General features: G+C 37.2%; 1 protein-coding gene across 1 annotated transcript; it reads right to left on the reverse strand.

Moving 5' to 3' along the window:
- Positions 1-743: 743 nt before the first annotated feature.
- On the reverse strand, positions 744-24667 carry LOC110059445 (golgin subfamily A member 2-like). Its single transcript, XM_089274885.1, has 36 exons — positions 24561-24667; positions 24333-24470; positions 21953-21999; positions 21516-21570; positions 20275-20327; positions 20110-20143; positions 19003-19035; positions 17848-17901; positions 17639-17719; positions 17479-17517; positions 16376-16438; positions 15441-15534; positions 14159-14265; positions 13453-13511; positions 13259-13319; positions 12796-12876; positions 11377-11466; positions 10632-10739; positions 10015-10102; positions 9747-9862; positions 9373-9398; positions 9134-9259; positions 8895-8961; positions 8410-8523; positions 7715-7789; positions 7219-7293; positions 6807-6881; positions 6157-6231; positions 5887-5970; positions 5348-5444; positions 4920-5197; positions 4496-4657; positions 3937-4128; positions 3625-3727; positions 3311-3417; positions 744-2885 (listed from the first exon to the last, which is right to left on the reverse strand). Exons 1-36 carry the CDS (start codon positions 24606-24608, stop codon positions 2436-2438), a joined length of 3555 nt encoding a protein of 1184 aa, XP_089131011.1. The 5' UTR covers positions 24609-24667; the 3' UTR covers positions 744-2435.
- Positions 24668-25032: the final 365 nt, after the last annotated feature.

The following is a 25032-nucleotide window of genomic DNA, read 5'->3' on the forward strand; positions in this document are numbered from 1 at the left end:
CTATCTCCATATTACCTTCCATTTACGGCTAGAGCTCGAGCGCAATCTATAAGACAAGTTTACCGGTTGCTGTATATTGTAGCCGCTAAAATTTATGTAAACTTTCTTTGAGGTGCCTAAAAAGAGGGGAGAAGGGCACTCCACAAAAGGGCGTAGGAGGGGAGTGATCACAGACCCATTCCTCGCTACAACAGGGGAGGTGGGAACTGCTAACTCTCCCTCCTTATAGGGGTGTGTGTTGGGGGTGAGAGGAAAGCGGCCCCTGATATTGATGAGCATGCGAACTACAAATATCCGAAGAAAACATTCTAACAACACTATACTTCTTGTGCACTTTTATGGCCAATGAAGGACACTGGATACCTTGTAATTTATTCCATCCCCAACCAGATTGTCTGTACTATCTGTTGACAAGAACGAAATAATGCCCGCGCACGAATTCGCAGGAAAACGTCTCGATCTTCACCAGGCACATAGTACGGGGTTCTACCGTTCGCTGTGCTTGGCCTATTGTTTGTTAGTCATTTCTACCAGCACGGAGCGGTTTGTTTGACACAGTGGTGAAATGGACTGCGTTGGAAAACATAGTACACCGAGAGTGAAAAAATGTTTACGACCCAACTACTGACTGAGCGACCGAGCGAGTGAGTGGATATTTCTTCCCCACCTAACTGCTACAACGCATTCTAGCTACGCTATCACCCGTTAAAAAGAAATGAAAATACACGCACCAAAACAATGGATTAAGTTTAAAACTACTTTTACTCAGTTTTCCATAAAATTATAATTTAATTAGTAGCCGACCTGACTAAATTCGAAATACAGGAGTATACACCCTTGTTGTGCACTGCTTTCGCGAAATATTCCACGAGAGATCTGAGTTTCTTGGTCAAAATAAACCCAAGGCTTTAAAGAGGACATAACAAAATTTTGTCACGAATGGTATAATCACGGTGTGTTAAAAGAACACACTTCAGAACTATTTTATTTCATGCCCACGAAACGCACTGCAAGGGCAGTACATAATAGCAGGGAATAACACTGTACACAGCCCGTACGATACCACCGAAAAGGGCCTGTACTGTGGGAATATTCACGTTTTCTCGCCTTCTGCTAACTGGCAGTGACGGCCGAGGCATGAGATAAATATATAAGATTTTTTTTGTTTGAGAGAAACACCTTGCAAAGTACTTCACTATAAATACGTATATAAACATACTACGGTATTTACTCCCGATTACACCCCATGTCAAGGTAAGGCATCACATACGCATGTATTATTCCCCAATAAATAAATGATTTATCTCTACGGCTAATTTCATTTCAACGTGTACTTGTGTTTTTCTATTTTACACATTTCTACGCAGTATCGGTATCAGCAGTTACTCTGATATGAACAGAAAAAATAATAAAAAAAGCTACTTTCCCGCTACGGAGGAATAATAATACCAGCTGACTGAGCCCGCGATTTGAAGGTGTAGTAGTAGCTAAGTAACATAATCCGTCCTTATGGCAACAAGCTGACGCGACCTCTCGGGGAGTACATGTTACTGATTTCCTGATTGCTTAATTACAAACTAAAACTCGGAAATAGTTTGAAAAATAGATGAAAATTTGCCAAAACGGATGCCAAGTGCCCAGGAACTTCGCGTCTAAACTCAATTAATGGTGCTCTTCACTCAGTAGTGAGGTGAAACAATAACATTCTTTTGTGCAAAGATAAGGGAGTAGGTCACCAGTGAAAAAACGAAATTTCACTATTTTACGACAGAAATTTGGTGTGTGAATTTGATTCAATTTATCTGAAATAGCTTCGATTCAAACTGTGACTATTTTGTAATATTTATTTCCTTCTATTTCTCAACGAATAGAAGTTGTGAATTGGGTCTGAAGAATAATCTCTCGTTTTAACGAGCAAAGCTAAGTTCAGGGTTCAACCTCTCATGTGCTACGAATATCAAGGGTGCTCGGTCAAAGTTCACTTTGACATCGGGTCACGCTAACAGCCAGACCAGTGTGAAGTCTGTAGTGTTAGGTATCCCACGGTATACAGCTGTTTCAAGAAAGGTTGTCCTAAGAAAGCGTAAAAGCGTACGCGACAATGTCGAAAGGTATTATGGGTAATGGTGGCCAACGGTTGCTTGATTGAAGCTAAAGGCATTTCATCATAACAGAAGGAAATAGCACAAACACGTATATTTATGCTTTTTCTTCCTGAAACACTGTCAAGCTCAATCAAGGAACGCCAAACTATTATTACCCATAATGCCAATCGGCATTGTCACGTACGCTTTTACGCTTGTGTGGGACAACCTTTGTCGAAACAGCTGTAGTCATGACGACCATGAACTGATCGGTCACGTGTCTGACAGCTCGTGCCCAGTAATTCTATTGTTATCTAAAATATTTCTACTCATGACACCAGATTTATACGACTACAGTCTGAGGACGCGGCCTCCGCAAGATCGACAAGGTAAGAACTCCCTGCTCCGTACATCGGGCGATATCCAACCTTTATGAGTACCTTCCTCAGAAGGTCCTAACTGTTCTAGAATCTGTAAAATTTGACGAGCGGTGCCGTCGTTTCGATCTAAATCCTCAGTATTGTCCAGTTGACTAAGTTCGGTTTCTGTTTCTTCGAGGTAAGAACTTCTCGATCGATCGCTGTCGTCTAAGTTTTGACTGTTCGTTTCGCTTTCTACGCTCACTTCCGCCTGCGGTACAATGACCTCGTCGCCATCGTGGTATGCAGAAATGACAGACTCGTGTTCGTGAGCAACCATTCGACTGTTAATTACGTTTTGTAATTGATGTTGTTGGATTCTTAGTTCTTTTCTTTCGTCCAGCATTCGTTTGACTAAGTCTTGTAGTTGATTCATTTTCTCCTAGAAATCAAAGAGAAGAAAACAAAGGAAGATATTTTAAGGCGTAGTGTGAAATTAACAATTTGACGTCAGTTTTTTATGCGTCCGTCCTCTTATTGATGATAAATTGCGTAATAACATAGTCAAAGTGGGTGTGGAACCACGAGACGCAGGTGAGTGGTTCCGCAGTAAACTAAAATTTATTGTAAAATGTGCATTCGCAGCTTTTTTTTCCCGCAGTAACCTGTTAAGAGCCAGCGATAATTTCGGTCAGCATCAAGATCGGGAATGCAGATCGTAAAATAAAGACAGCACAGGAAATAAAATTTATTTCACCGAAATATTATTTTGGTTCCCAGAGCTCAAAGAATTAAATGGAAATGAAATAGGAGATTCACACATTCCATATTGAGACAGAGAGGGTTAAGATACACGAACACACTGACCTGCATGTTGGCTTTCTCGCTAGACAACTGAGCAATCATTCTCTCACGATCTTTGTAGTAAGCCTTTAGAGCATTCCTCTGGGTTTGATAAAGAGTGATGTACTCTCCTGGAAATGGCAAAGAGAGGAATTCATCATTCAGCAAATACCACTGAATAAAAAACGTTACCTCATAAGGAAGAAAAACGATTGAGTCTGATGATTCGGTTTTATTCTTGGGAACAATCACTGATGAAATCTGGTTTTTGGTTTAAATTCTCAACCACACTCCAAACTTAAACAATTTGCGGAGTTACCATCAGCATAAATACTCACCGATAGTTTCTGTTTCGTGAGACAGTTGTACCGTGATATGTTCAAGTTCTTGTATTCTCTCTATTAGCGAGGCTTTTTCATTCATTAACTTCATAAACCGCGCCTGCAACAAAATAAATGGTACCAAACAATCACCGTACTGCGGAAATACTCTATTATTCAATCAGGCAGTTAAATAAAGTTCGTTCGTTCGTTCGTTCATTCATTCTGTTTGATTGCACCAGGAGGCGTCGGAGCTCTTAGAAAGAAAGACAGCGTCGGTGTCACGCAAGCCACAGAGAACCTCTAGAAACCCCCGCTGATGCTTTGTACCTGCAGTTTACTGAAAGCCATCTTGATTGCGTCGTGTGACAGGTCTCCCTGACCAAGCTGATCAAGTGGAATGTTAGGCAGGTCAGGTTCTTCTTTTTTCTCGATTTGCGCCTTTTGTTTCTGCACCACAGCCTGCAGCAGTTGAATCTTCTGCTGCTGCTCATGAAGCTGTTGTTGAAATTGCTCCTGCACCTGCCGAGGAAAAAGAGTGGTTACAAAATTAGTAGAAATCTCGTAATAAGAGACCCGGTCCCCACATTTTAGGCAGTGGTGTCACGCTGAGTCACGAAAGTATAAGGTCACGTTTTTTTAAGGGGGTATGTCACGCGCGACCCCCTGTCTCGCTAGATACGTCGCGCTTGATCACATTGTTTTAGGAGATTCCCTCAAACACACAAAGGTTCAAACCTTAAAATATTGGTTGAAAACTCCAAAAATACACTGGAATATTAGGAAGTCAAGGAAGAAAAAAGATGACCAGCACTTTTAAAGTTTTAAAGCGAGTGGAAAACTTGTAACCTGATTTTATGAAATCTTCTCTCCTAAGGATAAAATGTACCTGTCTGTATTGCTGTTGAAGTTGCTGTTTAAGCTGCAGTTCCAGATGTTGTTGCAATCTCTGAAAGTCGTCGTCTTGTTGATCTTGAGTTCTGTGTAAAATGTCTGCTAACTGATCTCGCTCCATCTCAAGTTGACGGATGGATGCAGACAGTGAATCAACCTGTACAATCAAAAGAAAACTGTTGGAAGCCTTTAAGTAAAAAAAAATACAACAAAACACAAATGAAAATTTGGAAAGTAGAGTAAGGCCCTTGAAAGACAAGTTGAAAATAAAGCACTGTGTACTTCATCCAAATTCTGATTCTTTGTTAAACCAAAAAAGAAAGAAGAAAAAATATGAACAAAAGACTATTTGCAAAGATTCAAGACAGAAGTAACATAACTACAGTCCAGTACTAAGGCATTGTTACGTCTACTCGTACCATGTCCTCCCGGTTGGTGTATTTGGACAGAGGGGGAGGGGGTGGTATCCTGTGAGGCGCCATATTCATATCCTCACTGGAGTCCGTCTCCACAGGACTCTCTCCCTCACTTAGGTTTCCATTCATGAACGGCGGTTTCTCCTCCATTATGTGCTCTGTTGCCTGTACCGGGATAACGTCTGGAGGAAGCCTCTTGATGTGGATCTCACCGTCTTCATTGTCCATGTTACCGTTGGGCATGTGGGCATCAACAAGGCCTTTTTCGTCTTCGTCTGAACCTGTGGGTGAAATGAGCAAGTTCAAAGGTTAAATGATGTTGGTACGAAATCTGCCTACACAACGAGAGGTCAGGGATTTGAAATTCGGGACGCAACATCATTTTAAGTGATGTAAGGACGTATTATACTTATATTAATATACAAACTTACTCTCGCTTCCCGAGGGTTCCACGCTGCTGAGGTTCTCAGTGGTTGACAACATTTCCTTCAGCTGAGAATTTTCCACTCTTAAATGGCTGATCGTGTCCTGAAGATCAAACAATCACCGTCAGTGTACATCTAAATAAACTGCTTTTAAAAAACGCGAACTTTACCGCAACGTCATCAGGCAACCTCAACAGATGCCGCAATTTCAATTTAAAAGGACAAGATTTGCCCAATAATTTTGGCAAGTACATGTATGTTTACATAGAAATATTTTAAAGTTTCGTATTTGCCAAACCTTGCAAACGGTTCACTGAAAGTGTGTAGAACAAAAAGCTTTTCTGCCACTTGGTACAAAACTTACACTAAACGTGATCTGGCTTACACCTGACTTAGGTTACTAACTTTTGTTGTTGTGATTTGCGTCGGTGTGATTAGCTACGGGTTTTCTTTGGGTTTAGAAGCTTTAAAACAGCACACGGTTTCCCCACCCCTACTTACTGCTGTACAAACAAATGTATATAAGTATTTAGTTGGTATCTGACCTGCGCTAACTGCAGCTCTTGTTGTAAGCTATTGGCAAGTTCAGCTTGATTCTTGTTCATGTGACTATCTTCATTCAAAAGAAACTGAAAGTACAAACAAAACAGTCCAAGATTCAATATGGTCTGATGGAAAGACAGTCGTAAGATATTAACAACTTCTGAGAGTGCAGTAACCGTTGATAGAAGAATAAGATCGGCATGTTTATTTCCATGTTGAGTTTACTGACAAACAATGATTCGGGACAGGACATGAGTTGCAATATGACGTACCTGTTCAGTCAGCCTCGCCTCTGACTGGCTTAGCTGATCCTTCAGAGAAGCCAATTCCAAATCCTTCTTAGCCAACTAAAATAATAAAAAAAGAAAGAAATTCAGCAAGAAAACCAGATTTTAAACCATGCACCAGAGCAGCCTTGTGTTTCGAAAGATGTAACCGAAAGAAGCCAATCAAAGTGCTCACGCGATAACCATAATGCCACTCCCCCTCCCTCCCCACCCCCAATCCCCGTCTCGACAAACACAAAACAACAGTGAATAGCAGTTCCGTCAGGGGAACGAGTACTAGTCGAAGGTAACATGCCGTCTACGAGAATTGACAACGCCCCCATATTTCATCCCAAAAGTTACTACTAAGCAGCACGATTATCATCAGTCTAGAGTGTGACTCTTTGCTGTGAAGTATTTGTCAGTACTTGCGCTAGTTGAAATTGCATAAATCGAATTGAAAACTCTTGAGTTTTGTAACGAGGACGTGCCAAAAATGAAACTTGAAACAGCCAAATCTTAAAATATGGAATTGACTTCCTTGATAGGTTTGCTATGGGACAACATGAGGTTTGTAACTTGACAAATTAAAGTTTAAAAAAAAGAGATTGTCGCTTGTTTCATTATGTATGGGGAATCATCCTCGCAAACTTTACCTGTTCTTTCAGCCGTTGAGAAGACTCATCTACTTCGCCGCGGACCGTCGAGAGTTCAAACTCCTTCTGCTTAAGCTGCAAATAAAAGAATGGTATACAAATCCAACTTCTGTTACGTTCCCTGAGCACAGCTACAAAAAGGACTACCTCAACACTAAAAGCAATAGTAATAGCTGAACGCATAGGGAAACGGTACCATAGGAACTCTACAGCAAGAAACAGGTTTGCATCACAGCTCAGGATAGCGTATAATCTTGTAATCACGACAAATGTTTCAGTAAGAGTGTCATCATAGCTGTGAATACATATCGGGAGACAGAAGAGACTCCACTAGTTTAACTTTTCCTTGCTAGTTTTTGAAGTCTCTGCGCTCCACATAAGAATATTGTTTAGGTAACAGCAGGCGACAAACCTGATCAAGGAGTTGCTGAGAAGACACGTCAAGTTCGTCTCGGAGTGAAGAAATCACACTTTCTCCTTTGATTACCTATCAAAAAAGACACCAAGATGAGTAAATTCCAGGATCGTGCCATGAATTCTCCCAACTGATCGTCACATATATCTACTAACTTGAGTTCCGAGAACTTCGTGGTACATCAGGTCCACACCCTCTATTTGACTGTTGATAATCTTTTTCATTCTGTTCACGTGTCTGCCTGACAGAGTACTGATATTGTAGGAAGCGAGAAAGCGTTTTTGTCGAACAAGTCAAAAAACTTTCCACGACATTGTTTCCCAAAGAAAATAACCGCTTCAAACTTTAATCTTGGCTACTGTGTGTGCACTGCTGAAGTTTGCTAACAGACAAAAATAATACTTACAGCACTATTACTTCCACTACTTACAACACAAGTCAGTGAACTGTAGCTGACATCGAGATGATTATCGCAAATGACAAATGCGCTCACCTCTTCTCTAAGATTGCTAGAAACAGCTTGCAGCTCTTCTGTCAGTGACTGGACTTCGGCATTCCTTGTAGAAAGCTAAACACAAGGAAACAATAAAAGTGCTAAGACTTTGAAGTATGGTGGAAAATTATGAGACTTCTTACCTTCTTGTGAAACATAATGCCAAGGGTACAAAGTCATTAGGGAGACAAACTCTCTAATTTTAATACTAAACGCAAGTTAAAGATTGAAGGGGGAAAGGCATGGACAATAATTGAATCTAGGCAAAACTCGATACAGTATACTCTATAAAACTACAATTGTGCATACTATAAGCAGACACCGTACGTAACATAGATAGTACGTGTTATGGACATTAGATTTGGTGAGGCGTATTTCTCTTGACCTGTTGGAATTCCTCAATTACACCTTGCCTTTATTAAGCTATCTGAAGACTGGATGTTCAATCATGGCCTTTTGACTTTGTAGGTCTAAAAATGCAGCTTTTCTTGTCAGCCACGACCGAGGCCATGATTGAGTGTCCATTAATGTGTGCCGCGATAGAAGAGAGGCTACACAAATTGCATCCAGTCATTTGAAGTGAATACAGGAAAAATCTTAAGCCTATACGTTACTCAATTATATCCTGTACGCGTTGGAGGACTAAGTTAGAGAGCAAATAAAACCTTGTTGATTTCTAGTCTAAATCCACTCACCAACTGTTTAGATTCCTCCAGTTCAACTCCCATTTCACTGAGTTTAGCCGCTAGTTCTTTAGCCATGTGCCGTTCTGTTTCCAAAGTAGTAGTTAGCTCCATATTTTCTTGACTCTGTCACATGAACAAAGTGTCAATTCACAATTCTTAAAGTCTAATACCTGTTATTGTGAAGTGGCTCTGTCATCATTTAAAACAAGAGAGATTTTCCATTTTGCAAAATCATTATGTACATGTACACGTACACCTGTACCTGTTCGCTGTTACGTCACGAAATGGAATGATCACGTAATCAAGAGTATGTGCACGCACGAAAAAATACCATTATCACTTTTTTTGCTTGAAAATTGATACACTCATTAACGTCTAACATGATGGTAGAAATCTTAGTAGAGTATATTATTATTCTTGGCACCAGCATGGACTGTTTTACTTCATAACACAAAAGGGTCATCAAATACATTTTACAATTAGGAAATTCATACCATCGTTATAAATCTCTCCTCTAACTCTTCAGTTTTCGTTTTCAGTTCTTTGTTCTGTTTCAAAGCTCTGCAAAGAACAGAAACAGTTGAGGTGCTGAGATATGTCAACCTTCAGTGCTACACGAGGTATATAAATCCTAGTATGCAGACAAACTACTGCCATAAACCATAGTTTGAAAGGAGACTACTCCGATCAAGAAACAAAATTGCAGTTTTCTGTTTAGTCAAGCCCCCCTGACCTGCTTATGGTCTCCTTATCACTCTGAACACTTTCCAGGAGGGTGGCTCTATCAATAGACTCCTCTCCCAGGCGAGCCACTACTGTCTCTAACTCTTGTATTCTCAGCAGATATCGTTCTTGCTCCCTAAGGTCGATAAAGAATAAAGCATTCAATGAGTGACACAGAGATTGATAGTGGCTCATAAGTTTTACAACCTTTACAAATAGAAAAGTGAGTACTTTGAAAGAAATGCATACCTTAAAAGTCTTGAATTTTCCTTGCCCTGCCAGAATGAAAAGAAAAAACACCTTAAAAACTCAAGCACAACAAAGAAAAGAATGCATTTCCCATCAGATTCTACAAACTGGTGATGAGTTACCTGGGCCAAAAAGTGATGCTAATGAGATGCAACAGATCACAATACAGGAACAATGTGTGTAAATCATTACAACAACTTGTGAAAAAAGTTAGTAGCCACTGCAAACACTGCACTGTGGAAACTTTACTCGGGCTTTATAATGTGCACACAGGCAAAGTTGAGGAAGTTAAAGCATTCTTTTAAAAAGTGAAAAAGCATGAGAAAAGAGGAAAATAGAGTAGGGAAACAAGTCAGTGTTAATACAGATCATACCTCTTGCTGTAAGTGTTCAGCCAATCTTTGTTTATCCTCTGCTAATCTTTCAATCTCAGCTGCGGCAAGTTGAGTGGATTCCACTTGTTGACTGGCTTCATCGTCTTGCAGATCAGCTTTATACATGTATACATAAAAGCAAGGATGTCAATAAAATAAGTTTGTAGATTTAGGTTACATGTGCATGAATGCATTACTTTTCTACCTAGAGCCCAGAGCTCAGGAGTTTGACTGACATATATTATTATTTTTTATGACATACATGTACCTAGTTCCTTCTGCAAACTCTGAATGCTTTCTTGAAGTTCACTCTCTTGAGCAATCAAAAGCCTCTTTTCTCTATCATGTAACTCCACCTTCAACAAAAAAGAATATGAGAAGCATTAACCTACGAGCTTTCTTTGTTTCCAGGAAGTGGTTTGGCATGGCAGAAAGTTTACCATTTCCATATTTCTACAATATTATTGTTCAATTGTATTCCTTTGATTGAAAACCTTAAGTGTCCTGTAGAATTTTATATGCAATTTTTTTTTAAAATGAAGTCCCTCCCCTTTAATGAGCACCTTCCCTTCTTTATGACAATGCAGTGTCAAATAATTTCACTGAAATTAGACCTCTAAAATACTCAACGGTTTCAAACTAAGATACACAGCAAACAATTTATTGATCAACTTTGAGGAATGAATTGTTATAAATCTTTGAATGCTGGAAAATGATGACTTAAGCTCTCTGCACTTGTCTGCAACACTGAGTCAAGGTCTGTTGGAAAGTTAGCAATCAAATGCATGGAACCCTGAAATAATTATATTGGCAGAAATAAACCAAGCAAAGGAATTCCATAAACATCTTAATCAACAGCCATGTATTTACATAAGATAAACTGACCTCTTCTGTCAGTGATCTTATTCTTCTCTTGTACTGATCCACTTCATCTGCATGCTGCTGTAAAAGTTCTCCTTTATCAGCAGCTAGTCTTTGCACTGTGGCATTGATCTGTGATCATGACAGATGAATAACGACATCTCTTAGCTCCTCAACACTCCTTAATATTTTTCTTACATTTTTCATCAGTTTGAGTCTCTGTCAAGAGATTTTCTTAACATGATAACATGCTCTGTTCACACAATAATGTGAAGGAAAAGAGGAGATGGATATACGTTGTGTAGATAATTACAGTACACAGTAGTCTCTCTAGTATGGTACAGTTCTTCAGTCTTGTACAGACCTGCTGTTGGTGACTGAAGTTTAGACCTGAGCGGAAAGTACCTTAAATATCAAGCTAGTGAATTGTTTTTTTTCTTTGTTAAATTAAAATAATCATTTGGTTTTGCTGTGTTCTTATCAGTTATAGGAACCACAAAATTTGTCACAAGTAATTGGTCAGTTCTAGTTGAAGTTGAAGTTCTACATGTAAGTAGTTTCAATCCACTTAGTCTCATTCTGTTTGAGGGCCAATTGTTGGGTTTGCTTATCTTGTGAATAAGCAGTTTGTAAGATGGTGGTAGTTATTAATTCTACACATAAACACAGCATACCACTACTACAATATTGAAGCTGGATAAATTGCTTACCTAAACCACAGACCGCTTAGTTTAAATTACAGAAGTGTGCTGATACATGTACACCTTACCTGTTCTAATTTATTTTCAAACTCTGCTTTCTCGTTTTGTAACTGTTCAACTAACTTCTGGCTCGCTGAAGAGTTTGGCTCTCCTGAAAGCTGCCACAAAACAACAGGAATTATTTTTTTACTGCGCCTTTCAATAACATGTGGACTCTAACATTTAAATTTATTTATTTATTATTAAAGCTCAATCGACAAAATTAATGTATTTTTCACTACCATCAATCAAATGTTCGGTGGCTCCTCCCAGCTTCCCACTACTGCCAGGCGTGCAGTAATCAAATCGTTGAGCACAGTTCAGACAACGAAACAGTGTTTGGAAGTAGTCAAAAACCGGGAGGAGCCACTGAACATTTGATTGACGGCAGTGAAAAATGCTTTTGTCGGTCGAGCTCTGAATTTTAGAGTCTGCATGTTATTGAAAGGCCCAGTAATTAGAGTGTGTTGAGAAATGTGAGAACTTAGAATCACATGTACGTGTACAAGCCGTCACTATGATGTGGTAGGCCAAAAGTCATTCTCACTAAGCCCTCTAAAATGTCTAACTGGAGTGACAAATTAATTTAAAATTAACTCATCATGACAACTACATCTCTTATAGAACTTTGGTAATTTGAATTGCCTCAATGAAAAAAAAAAAAAAAAAAAAAACCGAAAAATTGTTTGTCCATCAGGTAAGCAATGCACAGAACCATTAACAAGACCACAAAATCTACTACCCCTGGGCTATCAAACATGAATTTTTGCAGTCAGTAGGAATGAGCAAAAACTCAAAAGATGCATGACACTATGCAATAAATTAAATGCGAGGCTCAAAAGGCTCTTAAAAGTGTCAAATAGTTGCTTGTAAACTAAATGTTTCAGGCTTGGCCCTTCTTTACCAAGCCTGAAATGCTCAGTTTACAAGCAACTATTTGACACTTTTGAGAGCCTTTTGAACCTCGTATTTAATGAATTTTTGCATGCTGCCAAGTCAACCCGGTGAACAAAGCAAACCAGGCAAACTGGGCAAACCAGCCAAGTAAGGCAAATGAACCAGGTAAACTAAGTGAACCAGCGAAGTGCACCATGTGAACCAACTGAACATGACAAGTGAACCAAGTTAAACAACTGTATCAGCCAACTGAACTACTGTAACCAGGTCAACCAGCCAAGAGAACAACAACAGCCACAAGTTTCTTCTGTTTCTCACACGTATGTCTACTAGCACATACTTGCTAGCTTTAGGATCAAGTTTTTGCTCACAAACTCTAAAAGCCACAGACCGACTTTTGTGGGATTACTAGTCTAAGAGGAAATTTCAAGCTCTACATTATTGTCACCCAGCTGTACTACATTGTATACCCAAAGTTATATGAGCAATACATGTACATAATTATCCTTCTTTCAAAGTGCAGTAAATCTTTTTTCAAAAAACTGACAAACCTGTTGAACAACAAGTTGTGCTTGTTTCAGTTTGAATGACAACTCTGATTCAGTCTTCCTTAATTCTTCAAACTCAGCAACCTGAAAAGTTAACAAAAACACTAAAATGAACGGTTTGGTCCCAAGCTGCAAGTATTTGTTTGTCTCCTGTATAGTGCATAAAATATGTTTGGACTGCTTTAAATACATGTATAGCCTGGATGTAGCATGTTCAAAGTTACCGGTACTATTCATTATTTAAACTAGATGAGCCTTGCTGTCCATTTATACAGCCTGTGGTATGCATCAGTGTATGTATCATTTTCCGTTCTGCACAGCAGATGTCATCACATACTTCATGTAATTGCTTGCTTTCCTGGTAATAAAAATAATCTGTACATGCGTTGTGCATTTTGTTGAGGTCTGAAACAGAAACAAGTGAAATTGGTGATGTTATGCTTTAAAACTGACTTGGTATACACACCTTAGCTTCTAACTTTACTCTGAGCTCAGCATTTTGTTGTAATAGTTCTTCTTTTTCCTGACTGAAAACAGATTCAAAACACAACAATTTGATCCAATTGCATACTAGTTACATTTAAAATTCAAAGATTATTATGAGGATTATTATTATACTACAAGTACACACATCAAAATGGTAATGTCAAAGAAACATACTTTTGAGTGTAATTTGCTGTCTGGTATTTATCCCTCTCTTGCCGAAGTTGCTTTGCATCCTTTGAGAAAACAAATAAAACATAAGATTGAGCACTGTATACAGTTAAGTCCTGGTTCCACTACAATATACAAGGTTTTGTTTTGTACCTGATCAAATTGTACTAATTGGTCAAAATATGGTCATAGTCGCATGCACAAGTTCCGCATGGTAGAATTTCATGAAAGGTACACATGGCATGCTACAAATCATACCACAGTAATCTATAGATCATTACCTGTAGTGTTTTTTATATAGGTAATCATACAGTTTCGAGTTCAATTTGGAATTAATTTTCCCAAGTGAGCTTTTTGAAACAATCACAAGTGCAAACTAATTCCAAAATGAACGAGAAAAATGGTATGATTACTTATAATCATATAAACATGAAAAAAATTGCTTGGAGGAAGTGAGGGAAGATCTTTCTTGAAGCCATTTTTTCTCATTTGACAAAATTTTCATCATCATTTTACGTGATATCATTTGCTTAGAAAATTTCCTTTTTCTTTCAGCCAATCATAATCCAGAATTACATGTATAATTTACACTGGTGTTACATTTTGCACTGCTCTCAGCCAATAAGAACTGAGTAATTTTTTCATGTATATTATCAGTAAAGTTACATGTTACATGTACATGTGCCTTAGATTCACTAATAGAGATACTTACATCTTGGTACTTATCACAGCTTGCTGTGACATTTGCCAGATTCTTCTCAAGCTCGGCTGCTTTTTGTCGCACAGTTTGTAATCTGCTTGTTAGTTCAGTATTTTCACCTGAAATCAAAAGAAATCAAAGAAAACGTTTCAGGAACAATAAAGAAATTGAAGAGGATTTAGTTTTATAGACAGAAATAAGCTTTCCTCCTAACATTATCTATTGATCAAGAATACTTTCTTTTGTGTCCAAATACACATACTCTTTATATTGGAGGCATTATATATATAACATTAAAAAAAACTCCATAGTCATTATACATGCACCTACATGTAACTGCCCCTTTTTAGTATATTTTGGTGGTGTATCAGGTGAGTTTGGTCGAGCCATGGCAAGACATAGTCAAGCCAAAATAGCCATGGTGAGACCAAACGAGCCTGATATCCAGCCTAAGTGTACCAAAAAGGTATGATTAGGTATTTAGTGTACCCAAATTTGGCCAAATGAGCATGATATTGTAGCCATATCAGGTCAGTAACCTGATATTGCAGGATATCAGGACAGTAGACATAGCTTCCGATTGGCTATTTGCAAATCTGGGTATAATAATTACCCAAATTAACAAAAAAAGAGGCCTGAACCATGCATTATACTGTCATGAAACAAGCCCAAAAATTTAAGAAACAAGGGAATTTAATACACATGAGCTGCAGATTGAGTGTTTTCTGAATTTCTCACACTCCCTGTGTGTGTTATAAATTACTATAGATGGTTTAGGCTTCTTTATTTGCTTTATGACATAGATTATTTAACATACATGAAAAATGCTTTCCAACATGTTATATTCTGACAAAACATAGCATTAATTTTTAGCCAATCAGAGTGTACAGAAGATCCATACTGTATTGCATGTATATAAATAAATAACACTTCCATCACAAAGGAAGGTAAGTAACACATACCTACGAGTAGTTTTGACTTCTACACATGTACTGTACATCACATGGCAAGAATTCTTTTTATAAATGCCTATTGCAAATTTAACCAGTTTACAGAACATGGCTTTGATGATTTCAGTCTGAACCTTGAAATGAATTCTCCTAACTACATGTAAAAGCCATACTTAACATTTAATTGTGATTTTGAGAATTTGGTGGCATGTCGAGACAATAACTCCCTTCTTACTAATTTTAGTTGTTTTTGGTTACTTGTCTTCAATCACACTTGTAACAAGTTGAAGATGCTGAGCTGTCTTGCAAAGAATAGGCTGTGATGTTAAACAACGGTGACTTACTTTGTTTGATTTCATATTTCCTCTGAAGTTGAGATACTGTGCTTTGTAACTCCTGCTTTTCGCCGACTAGAATTCCTATAGTCTGAATATGAACCTACAACACAAGAAATACAGAACAGTGATCGATGTTATCATGAAAAAACCAGCACAAGGCTACACAGTGAAATACATAAAGTCCATAATTTCAACATTTAGAATACAAAATTTTGCAAAGTTTATTTGAACCATAACAGATTTAAAGTTCATCTTATAATAATAAAAATAATAAAAAAATGAAAATAAAATTCAAACCCCACATTGTATTTCTTCCAAATCTGACTGTAATCAGACATTGGCCAGCTGATTTAAAGGCCTAAGAAATTATAGAATACCAGCTACTTGTACTTAAAGGTCTATAGCTGTGATGAGTTGCATATTTTAATAGCCATATAGTGTTGCTAAGAGCCACAACTTGATCCAAAAATTAATACACATTGCATAATAATTATGTTCTTCTCTACATAGAAAAAGCTACAAACAAATACTAGAAAAACCTAACACAGCTGAAGTAATGCAATGCACATGCAGGCCTCTCTTTCTGATTATCAAAACAGAGGTTTGACACTGTACGTTGCAGAAATTTCACACTTATACATGTATTACATGCATTATTCATGTACACATATACTTTGTGAAAAAAGTATACAGTGTATATGTGTCTAGATGGGCTGACTGATTTTGCAGGGATCAAGGTACACAAATGTTGAACAGACTCACAATCAAGACATTTAACTAAATTCTAAAATTAGTACATGTGTCAAATAAATTTTAATTTTAGTGATTTGTAATGCCATCTTGTAACTGCAGATAATATTGCAATGAAATAAAGGAGAGGACAATTTTTCCTTAAAAGCATACTGTAAAATGCTACATGTAAGAGTAATTTTTAAGCTCACCTCAAGCTGTTCTTTGAGAGATCGCTGTTCTAAAAGTTGCTTGTTTGCTAACTCTGTCCTTTCCTGAAGAAAATTAAATACATACAATGTACCATAAATGACAAAATTAAGCCCCTCCCCAACCTTCCTGGGGCTTATTCAAAAATTAAGCTTGCTTGATCTGGACTCCAATGCAATGACTGTTAGGTCATTGCCTACATGTAGGTTTATAGGCTATAGGCTTGGTTCTTAAGTAACATGTGTATCATGAATGCACCTGGTAAATGGCCATCTTGAGTTTCTCCATGTTTCTCCATGGATCTTCTGTACGTGTGTACTCCGATTGGCTAAAATATTCCATTATTTTACAGCATTTATTATTATGCTGTAAATAAGTATTTATCAACTTCAACATTCCAACATCTAGACCAAGACTTTGATTTTTATTGAATTAATTTTCTTCTAACACAGAAAAGGAAGCTTAAAGTTGCCACTGTACAAATGGATTGTACTTGCACTTTTCATGTGGACCATCTGTGGTTTACATGAAAAGATCACTAGCAAGGGTAGGTTGATTAATTACATGAAAAGATCACTTGCAATTGATAAACCAACCATGTCGACTAATTCAGCTTATCTGCACAAAACGCAGGGCAGAAAAACGATATTGTGGCTAATCTTTCCCAAGTGGTGGGAATAAGATCATGATTAAGAGTACTGCTACTGTATTAAGAAATAATGTCATGCTAAGCAATTTGCTCCCAAGCACACATAGACTTGCTAATAATTATTATTTATCACTGAGCAGTAAAGACTGGCAGAGCAATGGCAATCCTTAATTAAATGTACTTATTACAGTAACTGTAAATCACATGTCCAGCTGTTCGAAGGTTTTATTCAATGCTTCAAGCTGCAACTGTTTTGGTCTCCATAGCGAATGGAAAAAAAATAATAACAACTAAAATTGCCATGAAGGTTGCCAATTCAGTGAGCCATTTTCAATACTGAAGAAATGAAAAGTTAGACAATATGCCTGCAACATTACGTTGTACCAGTAAGGTCACCAAAAGGCAACTTAAAAAAAAAAAAATTCAGCTTGGAGCCCTGTTAATTTCATTTCTTACCCTTTTTATCTGTTCTTGAAACTGGATTATCTGTCTTCTCTGCAGTTGAATTTAAAAAACGTTTGTTTTCATTAAGTTAATACAGCATCCAACTGCAAAAACATTTTTACAGTCTGTGATTATAAAACTGACAAGTGGAAGAGTTTACAAGTTACAGTACCTGTTCATTCACTTGATTGTTTAGTTGTTCATTAGATCTCTTATATGACTGTACTCTATCCTCAAGCTCATGATTCTTACTCTACAATTGAAGACAGAAAAAAATATTTGCCATGCTTGGTAAAATTCATCATTTTCATTTGACCCTGGAAATAAGAGTTATAAAAACCAGATGTTTGCAAAAAGTTACAAAAATGTGCAAGTTCTTACTTCAAGAGACTTGATTTCATGGAATACTGGATCATCACCATTTATATAGAGATCCTGCAAAAGAAAATTCATGTTTACAATGCATTAAAATTATATCTTTTAAAAATAAATAATTACAAGATGAAATGACCACTTTCATGTATTGTAATGTGTGAGCTAACTCTTTGGTTAAGTCTGCAAATGAGCCAAGTGGCCTATCAGGCCAGAGCTTATCCTGGTTGCTGTTGCATGAAGCGACTAGGAGTATTTTAACTCCATCCCTGGATGGGATGCTAGTCCATCGCAGGGTTACCCCCCAGCATTAAATTCACCGGTACCCATCTATATACCTGGGTGGAGAGAGACACTGTGAGAGTAAAGCAATGACCTCCGCCAGGGCTCGAACCCAGACTGCTCGATCCAGAGACAAGCACACCAACCATGAGGCCACTGCCCTGCCTGAGCCAACCCTGTGAGCCAACACTAAAACAGACAGTTTGTTGAAAAATGATTGTCCTACCAGGTGCATTACCAACAGCTTTTATCAGATATGTACATATATATTTTTAATCTTGGGCAAAAGTATCAAGCTTTTAAGTGATGATAAATGTTTACTGTGTGTCTAGTATGTACATTGGCCAATCGTAAGTACATGATTGTACTGTACATGCAAATGAAGACTGACGATTCCTTTCATGTAAGGCATTTAGATACTGGACATATTTACTCCTAAGTACTTAACAGTAACAGAAACTCAGGAATCTAATGGTCACTTCTTGCCAATCTGGGTTATTGACCAAGCATAAGGTCAAGATTGCTGGATATTGGGCTCATTCTTTTTTTTGCATGTTCATGGACCGAGACAGAGTCAACATCCATAAACATGCAAAACAATGAGGCCATTCCCAATATCCAGCCACCTTGACCAAACAAGCTTGGTCAATAAAGAATTTATTATACGGAAAAAGAACACTTTTTTTTTCCCATGACACAGAGGGTAATCCTGAGCGGGCAAGATAGCGCCATCTTACTTGCTCAAGTAGCCAATCACAGCCCAGGATTTGGTTCATCTTGACCGCTCACAGAGCTGGGCAGGTATAATATTGATTAACTACCTGCTATCACACATACAGTATTCCTAACTACATAACATTAACAGAAAGAACTTTTTATTACCTGGCTCACTGTAAGTCCATTAATTTGAGAACACTGAATATGAAAACAAATTCTAGCATCAGTACTTTTTGAGTGCACTGTACATTCAATAAAAAGTGTTGAAGATCAGGTACTTTTTCAGCTGCCTTCTAAAATATACAAATGTAGGATTCATAATTCTGAGCTTTCAAGTCTCGTACATGGAACGTGAGAAACACATAAATGAATGCACACCCAAACACTAAAAGTAGTAATAAAAGTTTTAAACGGTTCATTTCAAGACAAAAATTACTTTTTCAGCTGCCTTCTAAAATATACAAATGTAGGATTCATAATTCTGAGCTCTCAAGTCTCGTACATTGAACGTGAGAAACACATAAATGAATGCACACCCAAACATTAAAATTAGTAATAAAAGTTTGAACGGTTCATTTCAAGACAAAAATTAGCCACCAATATTTAGGAAATAGATAACATGTATCATGTTTCTATCAAGTTATAGAAACATGAGTGGGAGTTTGGGGGAATGAGAAATGCTGTGGGAACATGAGCCACAGGCGAGTGTTTCCACAGCTTTTTTGAGTTCTCCCAAACTTTCACAAGTGTTTCTATAACTTGATAGAAACACGGAGAACATGTTTTCTATTTCTTTTAGAAAACACCATGACAAAAAAAAGGAAAACAACTTGTTAACTTTGATTATCAAAATGTAAATTCTCTTTGCTTGCGCCATCATCATGTCAACAGCTCGTGCTAGTTCTGTGTTTCTATTGAGTTATAGAAAATGGTTTTTAACCAGTCAGCACACGTATTTTCTTAGGACTGTTTTCTAAACAATTATATGTACCTAATATGAAATTCACTTTAAGGTACAACATTGCTAGAAAAGGTCATATAACTACTTCAAATGCTTTAAACAGGGTCATGTTGTTACTCATAATCAAGGAATCATATCTAAATAGCTTTGATTTTTCAAAACTTTCTGGGGGTGCATATCAAGTCCCCTCTGAGAAGGAAAGAGTGAGAAAACAGCAAATCTGTGTCCAATTCTCACCCTCACATTTACTTAATAAATTACTCCTTGTGAACATATTTTAAGGTAACATTTACAATGATAATAATACTCACAAGTTGTTTAATTTTTTCGGTAGTTGAGTATTCCCTGAAAGTATAAAAGATTACATTTTGTTCAGATAATGAACAACCACTTACATATACATAGAACTGAACTTGTCCATTTATGACCACGTACATGTAAATCCCATTAGGAAAATACTGTACTCTCACTTTTACCTGCCATTTGAACTGGATGGATTTGGTTCAATATCTCTACCATTGTCAAAAGCCTTAAAAAAAGAAACAAAAGGTGGTTTGATTACTTTAAACAACTGAAAATTATAATTAACCATCTTTCACCTGAATCAAACCTTAAGTCAACTAATCTTGTGTTTTTCTGTGTAACCATTCAGATGATAGCTGTTGATGAGCACTATACATAATAAAAATAGAGCTGTAACCAGGATAAGACATATTAAAGTGAAAAAACATTCTCTGGTTAAAAAAAATCAAAAACATAAGCTTTCTGCTATCAGTCTTTAGCATCACCCAACCAGTGGACTAATGCAAATCCTGCATTTTAATTGGCTACGCTACTAGAGGACTATTAGTAATAGTCCTCGAGTAGCAAAATTGACGCAATCAAGCGTGACGTTCTCTTTCGTTTTATTACCAAATAAATATTTCTTCAACTTGCATTTGCTAACTTTATTATTACCTTTTCTGTCCTACTAGTTGAGTGATACTAAAACAGTTGGACCCTTCGCCCTCAAGGGCCACGGGTCAGTAGCCCATTTGGCTTTGCCTCATGGGCTATTGACCTGTAGCCCTTGTGGGCTGCGGGTTCAATTGTTAAATAGCCTTTAACGAAAGAAAAATGTAAGCATGCGAATGGCATATATACGAAAAGGGGTGTGAAAAAATGTTATAAAAATAGAATACAAAAAGAAGTGTGAAAAAAGATACAAAATAAAAATGTAAATACATGTAAGGTCTAATTACAGTAAACTGAAATATTGCCTACCCAACGGTTTTAAGTTGTTATCCGTATCAACGGTTTTAGCTGTGTGCCAGGATTCTAGTGTTTTTCGAACGTGGTAGTTGCCTTTGTCAATAACACAAGCATTATCGAAGTCCACGGAGTGGTTGTTTTGCCATGCATGGTTTGCAACATTTGAGCCCTTTGTATAGTTCTTCAAATTTTGTTGATGTTCCGTTTTGCAGGTTTGGAAGCATCTTCCGGTTTCTCCTATGTAGTTCCAAGGACAGTCTTTGCATGGGATTTTATAAACAACATTACATTGGAGATCTGAAGGTTGTCTGAACTTCAGAGACGGGAATTCTTCTTGAAGGGATGGCCGAAAGCTTATGTTTTTAATCTCTTTCAACCAGAGAACATTTTTTTCACTTTACTATACATAATATTCATTCCTAAATTTACAATGTATGTTAACAGCCACTGGACTTATTTTACGTACATGTACATTAACTTCATGTGGTGTTTGGTTGTTGTACTCCTCTGGAAGGTAGGTTCTGTAATTTAAGCAAATATTGGTGATTATAATCCATCAAATATTTTTGCAAACTAGAGTAGTCAAATAGAGTTGCAAACTACTGAATGTAACAAAGACACTTGTAACTTGTTTTTCACTGAATGACTGTGGTACACGCACTGTATATACATGTAACAGTACATTTCTCCATGCAAGCTTGGTAAATACAATGTACAGTAGGACATTTATTTGATTGCAAGACTACATGATTGAAAAAGGGTACCAGAAACTTTACCCAGATGAATAATTAGAAAGCGTTAGGACTGACGTAGTTAAGCTCACAGCCTCTTTAACTGTTTTGTTATGTAAGGTTTAAGCTGTTTATCTGTATCAATCAAACTTAAAACAGTGGAAGCACTTACCCATTTAAGGGTGGTAATGATGATAGGTCATGTGAGGCTGTATTTACCTTTAATAAAAACAAAACCAAATAGTCACCCAAGAAGCCATGTATTAGTAATAGACGTATTAACAAACAGCAAGACAACACAAAAGGTTCAAATGAGACTGTTGACTTGGAAATAATTACACACTGTTTTACTTGTTTCTCTATGTAGTCAACACATTTAATGGCTTTGTTGTGAGTTAACTACACATGAGTGTAGATGTTTCTGGTTTGAAATTTTATTTTTAATTCCATTTTCCTTAAAATCAAACTAGTTTCCAAGCAAAAACAAAGATAAATCAGGATGACAATACTAGCCTCCTGCTATAGTTGCACATGCACATTCGTGAGGCCCTATTAGGGGTTTCTGGAATATGGAACATTCTGGTCAAAATTAGCAGGATGAAGGATACTTGGGGGCAAAATTAATGGGATATGGGATATTAAGAACAATATCCTGGGATATCGAGTCGAAAAATTGTTAATTTTTACAATTGGAATTACCAGGATACACATGTATGTAGGCCAAAAATTAACAGCACATGGGATACTCAGACACCCCCTGAGGGGACCTCGTTCAGCCTTTGTTGTGACAAATTAACAAATATATATATAAAATCTTCTTTTTGATTTATACATGTACTTCCTTAATGATGCAGGAAGAAAAAGGGTGATCTATGATCTTACACAACTAGTTTTAGTTAAATTGCTGAATGGCTACAAGGGTATAAACATGACAGTACTTAAATTGTCTACTGAGAGACTTTGCAATATTCTTTCAGCTGTGTAAATACTATTTTACCATAATGATTATAAATACCCTTTGAATCACAGACTGGTTTGACCCAGCGGAATAATGTATTTATAGCATTAGATGTACTTTGTATTTGGCTTAGAACTACAATAATTAAACCAAAACACAAAATAGTGATTTCCACAATACTGCAAGCCACTGTAACTTCATTTTGTCTTTCGCTTTTTGTACTGACTGTATAATGTACAGTTGAATTTATTTAAAAGCATTTTAAAGAGAATCCAATTCCAAATTATTCGTTCCAAGTTTTTAGGCAAAGCCCTCATCTGGATTGTATTCCACGGAGCAGCATTTTGAGAAATTTGTCTCACAAAAGTAAAACAATAAATTTAAAACAAACAGCATGAAGAACTTCAACCTGAGAATGTGATGGTCAGGTTAATATCGAGAGACCATGCCCTGATTAAGGAGTGAAGCATGGTAAACAAAAGACTTTAAGAGATATCGAGACCAATCTCATTTTGCTAAACCTCTGAAGACTTTTTTAGCCTTAAATAAAGAGAAATTGAGACTCTGAAGTGGTGTTGTGAAAAACATATTTAGTTTTTATTATAGCATTTTAGCCTTATTTTAATTTGTAGTTTTTTATTTATACGCTCACTAGAATCTTCAGAATTGAAGGAGGTGAGTCGCCCAGGAAGAAGAAGAAGACATTGAAATAGTGAGACCCATGAAATTGGACTATTCTATGAGATGTATACTTTTAGAAGAACCATTTACCATCCTCTCTAGATAATTAATCATTTTATTCATCACCAATCTGCTTGGCAATGCTTTTCATAGTAGGACATAATACTGTTTGCAAGTAAGATCCTTAAAAGACAATAGAAGACCATATATGTATGAATCACAACTGAACAAATTGCTGGCTAATTAATGTTATGGTAACTGTCATACATCACTTTTTACTAGTTTTACCAACCCTACAATTTCATTTTAATGCAACAGCATTTTAAACAGAAACTTAAAAAAAATTGCTTGAATTTGCCACAAATAAATTAAAATACCTATCATTTATGCGCGATCACTGGGGGCAATGGATCATAAACAAAAGTATTTCGAAACCCTCAAGTGAAAAAACAGGAGTAAAATTTTAGAATTTCGTTTAATATGCTCCAAAGAAGTAAAAAAAACCTAATTTCCCGACACTAGATCAGGTTTCAGCGAAAGTCTGAGCTGCGAATAGGTAAGCCAACCAGGATTCGCCAAATCGTCCTACAATACGAACTAATGAAATCAGCTGAGGATGAATATAAACAATGAATAAAACTATCAAGTTCTGCAATAAAAGCCATCCATCTGTAACAGGAACAAAGCTAACATCAACTAACACACATACCCTCTACTGGGATAAGCAGCAATTATGAAGGCTGGGCGATTTAATCTTAGCTCTTGGAGAATATTGAACGTGTGTACACATTAGCTTATAATCTTGTCGCTAAAGACCCAAACACTACAACATACTCTTCGTGATTGAGACTTAAAAATTGCGGCAGCTTTACATTAACACTTGAAATAGACACAAAAATAACTGAATACTAACAATGTTTTCTGCTGTTGAGGGGATTCCTTCAGACTCTGATGAACTCGGCGAGTAAATCGAAGAACAATCTGCTCTATGTTTCACATCTTTCACAACTGGACTCGAGGAAGGGGTCCGCTTTTGTTGAAATCTCTTCAACTAGAACGTACAATAGTAAAATCAGATGGCCTCATACTAGACTAAAATGAATTTTCTTTACGAATTAAAGCAATAACGAAGTTGTCGCACCTTTTTTCTGGCCGCAGCCAGCTTTTCTTCGCGACCGCTATCAGCCATTTACAGGTTCACGACATTTTGCCACATACATACAAGCTTTGGAGCCTCGCTTTCACAAAACCCGTCATGCTGCGCGAACTTTGAACCTGCATCCCTCTGCATGCTACAAGCTCCATCAAGGATCAAGAAACTCCCCATCTCTACACATCTTTTGCATCCATGAACACGGTTTAGACTCGGATTGTTAGTTGTATAACCCTCAGTGTTTTTTCAAGTTGGGGTTGTCTGAAGAAATTCGCGACGCCCCTGTACTGTCTTCTTGAAATGAGGAAAGACGAATAGACCTGTAATGTCTGTAAAGTAGCTATTTAGGCTAGCTAAGCCCATTTGACCACGTTAAATTTATTTATTTGAAATTTATTACTTAAAATTGAAAATAGATCACAGATGACGACAAAATGTGGTAAGCTCTTACGCAATTTTG

The sequence above is a fragment of the Orbicella faveolata genome, unplaced genomic scaffold (assembly GCF_042242905.1).
Source record: "Orbicella faveolata isolate gen_17 unplaced genomic scaffold, um_ofav_v1 contig_36, whole genome shotgun sequence".
Classification (NCBI taxonomy): domain Eukaryota; kingdom Metazoa; phylum Cnidaria; class Anthozoa; order Scleractinia; family Merulinidae; genus Orbicella; species Orbicella faveolata.

Coding starts and splice junctions, on each gene's coding strand:
- LOC110059445 (XM_089274885.1), bottom strand. CDS start 24,608: ATGGCTGATAGCGGTCGCGAAGAAAAGCTGGCTGCGGCCAGAAAAAAG. Junction 11,467..12,795: donor CACAACTTGTTGTTCAACAG/GTTTGTCAGTTT, acceptor GTTTTGTGGCAG/CTTTCAGGAGAGCCAAACTC. Junction 8,524..8,894: donor AGGAGAGATTTATAACGATG/GTATGAATTTCC, acceptor TTCATGTGACAG/AGTCAAGAAAATATGGAGCT.